At 47.6% G+C, this 9309-nt stretch overlaps 2 protein-coding genes across 3 annotated transcripts in view; one reads left to right on the top strand and one right to left on the bottom strand.

Annotated features, from left to right (window-relative positions):
- Positions 1 to 322, bottom strand: part of RNF114 (ring finger protein 114) — a 5310-nt gene extending 4988 nt beyond the window's left edge. The window contains exon 1 of the mRNA XM_031059093.1: positions 204 to 322. Within this exon, the coding sequence (XP_030914953.1) occupies positions 204 to 322 (119 nt within the window). The remainder of the gene's footprint in view (positions 1 to 203) is intronic.
- Positions 323 to 1933: 1611 nt separating this feature from the next.
- SPATA2 (spermatogenesis associated 2) lies at positions 1934 to 7493 on the top strand. Of its 2 annotated transcripts, XM_031059118.1 has the most exons (3): positions 1934 to 2372; positions 3719 to 5018; positions 5228 to 7493. In XM_031059118.1, the coding sequence occupies exons 1-2, from the start codon at positions 2055 to 2057 to the stop codon at positions 4970 to 4972; spliced, it is 1572 nt and encodes a 523-aa protein (XP_030914978.1). In that variant the 5' UTR covers positions 1934 to 2054; the 3' UTR covers positions 4973 to 5018; positions 5228 to 7493. The 2 variants fall into 2 exon arrangements, with proteins under 2 accessions (XP_030914978.1, XP_005423700.1); XM_005423643.3 differs by having other exon boundaries at positions 1935 to 2372; positions 3719 to 7493.
- Positions 7494 to 9309: the final 1816 nt, after the last annotated feature.

Here is a 9309-nt window from a genome sequence, read left to right on the forward strand (position 1 = left end):
GGCGGGAGCGGCCGCGCTGCGGGAGGAGGGAGCAGGGCGGTTTGCCCTGTTGGTCCCCGCTGCTGCCCAGCGTTCGTAGGACCCCGCGGCCAGAGCAGCTGGTTCTCTCGGGTGAGGTTTGGCCCTGGACACGGTCATGGTTAGAAACGTTCTCCTGTCTCCACAGCCGGCACTGCACTCTGGTCAGGAGTTTTTGTTCTCACAGCTCCGGGAAGCGTTGGCCTTTGGCGTGAGCACCTTGCGGCAAAGCAGCCTCGTTCCTCTCTGCGTTCTGCCAGTCGGGGAGCTGCTGAAACCTATATTTATCCGTGCCTGCTCGCATCGTGAGCTCTCCGGAGCCTGTAACCATGGATGTTGCTGCTGGGTGGGCTGCCGGCGCGGGGAGGCCGTGCTGCCCGCGGCTCGGTGTGGAGCAGCCCAGCAGGGCTGCCAGGCTGTGCTCTGGCACGGTGTGCTGTGCCCTGGCTGCCCTGGCTCGGGTGGCAGGCAGGGGCACAGTCGGGGCTGGCAGGGCTCTGGGAGCTCGATGAAGGCTCTCCCATCACCTGGGGCTCGCTGACCCTGCCGTGCCTCAGGTGTGGCCAGGAGCTTTGTTTGCTGGCTGCTGGCAGTGGGGTGGCAGGGCTGTGGTGCTGCATGCAGCTCCCTGCCAGCGCAGGATCGCTCCGTGTCCTGGGGGTGTTGTGCTGACGTGCCAGACAAAGATCTCTCTCTGCAGCTCTCGCGTGCAGCTCTTCTTGCCAAGGAACAGGCTCTGCTGTCTTTGTCCACAGACTTCATCCTGCACAACTTGCAGAGGAACGTGGGGAGGGAAGGGGCTGCTCCTGGCCCTTATGCTCAGATGTTAATTTAGCACTCCACATTTCCTGTGATTCACAGCCTGTCTCTTGACGGGAGCGCGTGTGCCTTGGAGGAGAAGCAGAACTGCTACTTAACTTTCCCCACACGGGGCTGGCACTGAGCGCAGCCTTTCATCAAGGAATGTTAACTGCCAGGCTGTTGATTTCGTTGTTTGTTTGTTTCCCTGGCCTCTTGGTTGTTGGTATTTTGTGTTTTGGCTCCTTCCCTTCAGTTGGGAAGTTATTTAACACAAGTGTTGATCGGTGTTCTAGCAGCTGCAGTTAATACTGGGTGAAGAGTCTTTTCTGAAATGCTGTTTGAGACTGACTACATCTGAAACAGTGCACTGAATTCTCCCAGCTCCTCTCCCCTCAGGCCAAGAGCTTGTTTGTCTTTTCATGCAGTAAACAAAGCCTTGGTCTGCTTTGTGATCACAGGTTCCTGAGGCATTGCAGGTGGAGTCTGTTGGCCTGTGAATTACTCTGGTTCTGGTAAAGCAGCATTTGGGAGATTCCTTTGTCCCCAGCTATTTCAGCTCAGTGCTCTGGAAATGCAGATGAGTATATCCACAAAAACAGCTATCCCTGCAGACAGGAGCATACCTGACAGGAGCACAGGAATGGTTTTTCTCAGTTCCCATAACGCAGCTGAAGGTGGCAGGTGTAGCTCTCTTGCTGAAAAGATCCCAGTGGTGTTTGCAGCTGCCAGCTTTCAGCTGGAATTGGGGCTGTGGGTCCTCTGGAGTGGCTGCAGAGCTGCCCCAGCTGCACTGGGCTACCAGCAGGAGGAATGTCAGTGAAAATGTTAGAAATCAAAAGGCAAAGTTAATAAACCTGCTCAGCCTAGGGACAGTCCTGTGCCACTAGAGGTGAGGGGGAAAAGCAGATGCTTTCACAAAATGGGCAGGGACCTGGAAATCGAGTGGGGAATGACGTTGGAAAGCAGGACAGTGGCATTTGTGTGGCTCCTGTGCCTTTTGAGAGTCCTGCAGAGGCTGTGAGGGAGCTGCATCTCTGTGAGCTGTGTCACAGAGCCCCGAGGGGCAGGGCATGTCTGGGGTGTGTGCACCGGGCATGACTTGTGCTTGTTTTCAGTTTTTATTCCAGGCCAGTTGCCATTGCTGAAGATTCCTAACGCCAGATACCCAACCCACTGCCAAACAACCATGAACGAGAGGAGGTAGCTGCCCCCAGCAGAGGGAAAATCTGATTTCAATGGATACAAAATATAAAGACGATTTATTTAGGAAGTATGTACAGTTCCACGAATGCAAGCTGAATGCCTCTGACAACAAGCAGCGTCCTATTAACGATGAGTACTTGCGAGTGGCAGCAGCAGCCTTACTTTGCCTTCCCAAAATTGATCCCTTTTATCGATTCCGGCTGATAAAATTTTACGAGATGGCTGAAAACTCACTGAGATCTGTGAAATCCTCAAGTTTACATTGTCTCCATAATGCATTCAACATGCTTGAGACAGTTGGGATTAATCTCTTTCTGTACCCCTGGAAAAAGGAGTTCAAAAACATTAAGGTAAGACTTTTTTATGTAGCCATAGAGAGAACATGATTTATTTTTCTTTCTGTGAACGCATTTCATTTGTTTCCTTAAAAGGCTTCTCTTTTTTCCGTGTATAGCATTATATATGTGTATATATATTTATATATTACAGTAGTTAAACAGAAGCCATAGGAAAGTTTCTGTGTAAAATAAGTGAAGTTTGTGCTGATGAGAGTATCCGCAGAGAAGAAGTGTAAGCACTTTCTGCAATTAGAGTGTGTATAAAGTAGGAGAAGAGCTTATTTAAGGTTGTTGTTCAGCCTCCCCTGCTGCACTGTTTTATTTCTACTTGGAGAGGCTTTCACTATGGTGAGTGGTCAAGCTGGATTTGAGCTGAGTTTGATTTGTCTTGCCACAGTTGTTACTGGACACAAGTATTAAACCCAGGGTGTGTGTTCAAGTGGATGCTTTGCTGAGGTTCCCACAAGTTGTATGATAATGGTGAAGGAACTTCTGCAAAGGAATTGTTTCAGAGTATCTTTGATCTGCTTGACAGTGCTCAGTTCCTGATGTTTTGATTTTAAGGTGCTTTCAAATGTATCTACCCAAGGCAGGTTCCCAGAGGGAAAAGTGGGATCTCATTGCTGGTATTGGGTGCTGCAGTCCCATTGGGAGCTTTCTGCAGTTGAGTTTTGTGTTTTATCTTTTGCCTGTGGTGGGCAGACTGCTCCTGCCTGCACTCAGAACAGGCTGGACTGGGCTAAGCACATCCCTCAGATGTGCCAGATGCTGAGGGGATTTCAGCTTGCAGAAACTCATGTCTCTGCTTTTGGTGCTCTTTTAGTGGAAGTTTTTGAATTAATATTAAATTAAATAAAGCTAACATTTGAAACTGTGTGGTAACAGTACACAAAGAAGGGTACACCTCAAGCATATTTAAAGCTGATTGGACTTTGGCACTCCTGCAGTAATTCTGAGTTCCTGTTAGCTCCAGCTTGTCCCTGTGTGGGATAGTTCCCAAATCCTGGCCTTTTTGCCTTTCAAGGTAGACTTTCTGTAAATTCAAGTATGTCTGGTATGCATTATAGTTAATGTCAGTGCAGAGCAGAGTGATTTAAATCACCAGGGAGGACATTATGCTGATCAGGATTTTAAATTGAATGAAAACTCTCCTACTTTGAATTTCCCTCATGTGGAATTTCCATCTGCTGAGCCAGAGGGATGCAGAAATGGAGCTCATCTTGCCAAGGCAGTTGCGTGTGTTCAGAGTCGTTATTGTTGTATTTAATTATATGGTCTCTGTCACTGAATTATCTGAACATCTCGTCCACCACTGAAGTTGTAACCTAGTTTTCCTTTTATTCCCCCGGGCCCCTCAGACCTACACTGGACCCTTTGTTTATTACGTGAAGTCTGCTCTAACGGAAGATGACGTGAGGCAGATTCTGAACTACATGGGCTACGTCCAGGAGCTGGGAACAACGTTTAAGCTCAAAGAGCAGGTCGACGCCATTCAGGTGAAAATGATTTCATTTGAGCTCTTCCTGGCCAAAGTGGAGTGTGAGCAGCTTCTGGAGATCCACCTGCAGGTGAAGGACAAGGGCTATTCCGAGGTGGATGTGGTGCAGGAGCGCAAGAGCAGCAGCGAGGACGTGCGGGGCTGCTCGGAGGCCATGCGGCGGCGCCTGGAGTGCAAGGAGAGCCTGAACGCGTCCATGGCGCGCATGGTGCTCCAGAAATCCGCCAGCGAGCGCGCCTCCAAGGACTACTACAAGCCTAAGGTCAGCAAGCCTTCCAAATCCGTGGATGCATATGACAGCTACTGGGAGAGTAAGAAACCCCCTCTGATGAGCTCACTGAGCCTCAGGAAGGAGCCGATTTTGGTCGATGCGGAAGATGACATTAAAGATGAAATCATCCGTCCCTCGCCCTCTCTGCTGACCATGTCCAGCTCCCCTCACGGCTGTTCAGATGAATACTTGCCAACTTCCTCTCATCACAATGGCATGCTAAGAACAAATGTCCCTTACAGCTCCTATTTTTCTGCTCAAGAGGACTTAGATTTATATACTGACCCTGATTCTAGAAGCGTGTTAAATTTTAAAAGACAAGACGCTATTAAGCCTGATGTATGGCTGTTAAGAAGCGATGCCAACCCAGTTTACCACAAACGCACCCACCTAGCCAAAGAGACAGCTTCCTCCAAGTGCCAGAACTGTGGCATACCCTGTGGCGCTTCTGTCTGCCAGAAGTGTGACAGCCTGTTCGGCTCGAGGCAGGAGTACCCAGCAGTGAAGCAGAGCTCCTACTCCATCAAAGCGCTCCCGAGCGATGGCTTGTCTCCTGCCTCGGCTCTGAGGGAGAAATCTCAGTACACATCTCAGACTCAGAGTCAAGACAGAGCTGCTCAGTTCGCTTCCAAGCCCAAGCCCTCGGGCACCTCGCGCTGCGGCTTCTGCAACCGCTCGGGCGCGGCCAACACGTGCACCTTCTGCTCCAAGGTCTCGTGCGACTCCTGCCTCAGCGCCTACTACTACGACCCGTGCTGCAGGAAGAGCGACCTGCACAGGTTCCTGCCCAACAACCAGCTGAACTACAAATCATCCCAGCTGTCCCACGTGGTTTACAGATAGACTGCGAGAGTCTGTTTGGGAAGGGAAGGGGGAGAGGAAAGGGCTATCCTAACTAATGTTCTGACTCCACACTGACCTCTTGCCAAAATCACATGTCCAGATATTTGGAACCATGGTTCAGTGATCAGGTGCCAGTTCTTGATTTTTGTGGCTTCACAGATGCTGCAGATCCATTAGATTTCATGCTGCTATAATTTAGGTAATTCCTAAATGAGCATTGCTTTTTAACTTACATGGGGGAGAAGAGCACATTTTTCCTTAAAACTTGGCAGCTGTTGTATTTTTAAAAAGTGACATCATACCTTCCTATTATATCATATCTTGCCCAAATAAAACCAGGCAGTATTTGAAAACAAAATCTGAGAATTAAGATTCTCGTTTTCTATGAGTGATGAAACCACTGCCAGTTTTTGATAAAGTATGACTTCAAAATGTGCAGGAAATATGAGAATGGCTTGTTTTGCCAACAAGGACTATTTTTTGATGTGTGTCTGCATTTCTTGATCTCCAAAATGCAAACACCATAACCTCTCTTCCTCTTGTCTTTGTTTCCTCCTTCTCCCCTTCTCTCCTGGTTGTTTATCTCGAGCTTATATAACCTAAATCTGGACAATACGTGCTTTATTTTCCAGTGTTGCCAATATCATCCTTCTGGGTTTCACTGTATGGTATTTTAAAGAGGTGATCCTGTATCTGTGTCACTCAGATGATGCCTGGAGTGTTGTCCTCTCAGATGAGTGTCCATTTTCTTTCTGTTGCACATGGTTTAAGTACTGTTCTTTGTACTGTAAATAGGTGATTTGGAAACAGTTTATTTTAATAAATATTTAATATGTTGAGTTCTTAAAAGTGGTAGAATCATTATAACTATGAAGTCTCTCTGGGTTATTTGTTCAGGTGACTTTTTGTTTTTCCTTGTACTGTATTTCATAGCTTATTATAGCCACTGTGGCAGAATGATGTTCTTGGCTCTGATCAGTTCTTGGGTTTTAATCTGACATTTTTTTTCCCTCTGATAAGGCTGACGCTCATCTGAGTGGAGTCTTGTCTAAGAATTGCAGGATTTTGCTCTCAGTGCACGCTTTTTCTTTGTGGTTATGGAAATTGTAAGTATCAATGTTCTGCTTGCTCCCAAATTCACTGCCAATCTGTCTGTAGTGTAGTCCAGCAAGTAAAGCACTGGCCTGGTTAAAATCAGAGCTCATTTGTGACTCCTGTTCAAGTGAACCCATCAGTTATGGATGTGAATCAGATGATGACCTTTGTCTCCTGCTATAGCACATGGGAACCCTGGCTGAGAGCCAGGACTCCCATGTGTTGGGCTCTGTACAGTCTGACCCCCAAACACCACCTGGCTATGAATAGACTTTAGTTTTTTATTAAAAGAAAACCCCTAAGAATCCTAACTCCCTTATTCCAACTATAGCTAGTTAGCACAAAGTATCAGGCAACCTAATCTGATGTGCAGAATTAAATGTGTTTAAAATATCTGTAAAGAACTCTAGCTGAGATGTAAACTGTAGTCCACTTTGCACTGAAATGATTCACTTCGGGGTTTTTAATCACTGTTAGAGTCTAGGCTTCTCAACTTCAATGTCCATCACTCCCTGTGTGACAGGAACATGCATGAATGATCGTTTGTCTTACATTTTTTTGGGTGGGGGGGGCTTCAGGTAGGTAGGGGGGAAAATTACATAGGCTAGTGTTGTAAAATAGCTAAAATAATTTTAGCCATAACTGGGTGTCAGAAGCATTTATGGAAATAAGATGAAACCTGGGTCTTACAGAGGGCTGAGAACAATAAGTTACTGTCCAGTTTGCACTAAGAAACAAAGTGAACAGAATGTTTAACAATCAGGGAAATTCTGAATCAAGGAACTGCAGCTGAGCATAATGTCAAGGGCAAGTACTGCCTTGCTGACCCTGAGCGTTGGGGTGAATATTGTTTAAGTGAATGATTTTAAGGTTTTCAATTTTGTATGTTTTTTATAAATATATATATATATATATAAATATGACACAAATGTAGATACATTATGTATATAGTGAAGAATTTAAAAACAATTTTACTATTAAAATGCAGTCTAAGGGTGGTTTTAATTTTGGTGGTTATTTGGGTTTTGTTCACCTTCTGCAGTTTCATGCCTGTTTGGCTGCTCTACAGTGTATCTTCTAGTTCACCGGTTCAATTTCCATATGGCTCCTCACACTACAGTGAATAACTAAAACTGTGATGCCACGTAATTTTTATGGTGACCAGGGCAGGGGCTATACCTGCTCTGAAAAAGAGAAGTCCTCTGTACATATGTAATGGAATCCTGTAGTACAAGCCTGTGTTGAATTGAAGTGATACCATGCTCTATTTTTGTGTATCTTACTGTATGAGGTTGCTGTGATTGATACAGTAAAATATATGCGAATTTAAAATGCAGGTGTTTTGCATCTGATTTGTTTAATTTATGTTTTGAAGGAATTTAGAAATAAAGAGGCCTTTAAGAAAAGGCTTCACTCTTTTCTTAAAGTGGCGTGTGCATGTAGCTGTCTGTTCCAGGTGCGTTTGCATGCCGTGAGCCGCTGCTCGCAGGCTCCGTCCCGGGGCTGCTGAGACAATTCCCCCTTGGTTTGCAGCCTGAGCAGCATGACTCAGTGCTCATGGAGCATGTGAGCCGCTCTGGCAGCGTCTGCAGCAGGCTCAGGTGGGGTGGCAGCAGGTTCTGGGCCATGTGCAGCTCCGTCCGTGGATCCCAGCCTTGGCTCTCCTTGCCTATGAGCTTCGTGAGCGAAGCTGCATCTCCCAGAAGATGTGTGATACTGCTGAGGTACATTTTGGCACTTGAATTAGGCCTTCTGGCTCCTTTTGCATCCTGCTGGCTCTGGAGCAGGAGAACTCCTCAAGTTCCAAACTAGATCATTCTTTTTGTTTGTTCCTTGTGTTAAAAAGCATGTCAGGTGAATGCTGAAGTGCCCATTCTAAAGTGTTTCATGGTCTGCTGTGGTTGCTGGAAGTACCAGGGCGGATTATAGAAATCAGGCTCCAGGTAACTAAAATGTTCTTGCAGGAAATCTTGCCTCACTCTGTGATGCTTCTTGAGCTGACATATTTCTGGTGCGTATAAAACCAGCCTGTAAGCTGTCTTGCTGCCTGGCATCTCTGATTACAGACCTCTAAGCTTGTTTGCTGCTTTGGCTTTCAACAGAAGCTTAAAGGCTCCGTACACAGTTAAGTAGTTTAGACTTGATGATGTGAACTGACAGCTCCTTCAAGTTATTTTCTGGAAGATGACTGTAGGTTATGAGCATTTAGTGCACATTGCTAACTATGCTGTAGAATGTTTTTAGGGGAAGAAATTCACCTTTCCAGTATTTGTTTAGAAACAGGAGCTAATCTCAGCATGGTAATAATTGATACACTGCCAGAGTGACTGGGAGAAAAGCAGGAGGTGACTCTTGATGTACCTGGTTTGGCTCTGAAATCAGAGTGAATTAGGCCTTCTAGCATGATCATTACCATGATATCAGCAGCAACTGGGTTGGGCTGCAAATGTCCCTCCTTGCTATTTCCGAAGGGTGTTCTGTGATTCCTTCTGAAAATTATGGAATGTGGCTGTGTTTCTCCAAGACTGTAAGTACTTTTCATATTCCCCTGGGAAAGGTTTTCTGTAACTGGTCTTGCCAGTCTGGAAATGTAGGGGCAGGGGATCAGTACCTGAGCCGGTTTGTGGTTTTGTACTCCTGTGCCCCACTGTGAAAAGCCAGGTCAGGGCAACGTGGAGATGAAGAGGATGCAGCACAGCTTACAGTGCCAGGAGGAAGGCAAAGGGTTAAGGCCCCTGATGAGGCAGCGGGCTGCTCCATGCGAGGAGAGGGCAGGAGAGCCAGGGAGCAGCTGCTGCACAGCTCTCACTGCGTGTGCCAAGGGGCTGCTCCTCGGGCACGGGGCCCTGCGCTGGCACAGCCTGGCACGGTTTGCTCTGGGAGGCTCCGTGGGCAGCCTGGGCTGCAGGTCCCTGTGCCAGGGCAGCACTGGGCACCTGCCTGCCACCAGCTCTGAGCCAGCCTCGGAGAGGCAACTCTGATCCTGGGCTCCTGTTGGAGCTGTGGAACGAGCGAGCTGTAAGCAGGGTTAGTGCCCAGAGCAGTGCCCAGAATGGGCACTTCCTGCCTGCTGCCCTCCTGCAGCACTGAGACAGCTCTGGGAGCCTGCACTGAGTGCTGCTTGCCCTGAGAGCCTGCACTGGGTGCTGCTTGCCCTGAGACAGGCTCTGGGAGCCTGCACTGAGTGCTGCTTGCCCTGAGACAGGCTCTGGGAGCCTGCACTGAGCGGTGCTTGCCCTGAG

Source organism: Geospiza fortis, unplaced genomic scaffold (assembly GCF_000277835.1).
Source record: "Geospiza fortis unplaced genomic scaffold, GeoFor_1.0 scaffold361, whole genome shotgun sequence".
In the NCBI taxonomy this organism is placed as follows: Eukaryota; Metazoa; Chordata; class Aves; order Passeriformes; family Thraupidae; genus Geospiza; species Geospiza fortis.

Coding starts and splice junctions, on each gene's coding strand:
- SPATA2 (XM_031059118.1), top strand. CDS start 2,055: ATGGATACAAAATATAAAGACGATTTATTTAGGAAGTATGTACAGTTC. Junction 2,373..3,718: donor AGGAGTTCAAAAACATTAAG/GTAAGACTTTTT, acceptor CGGGCCCCTCAG/ACCTACACTGGACCCTTTGT.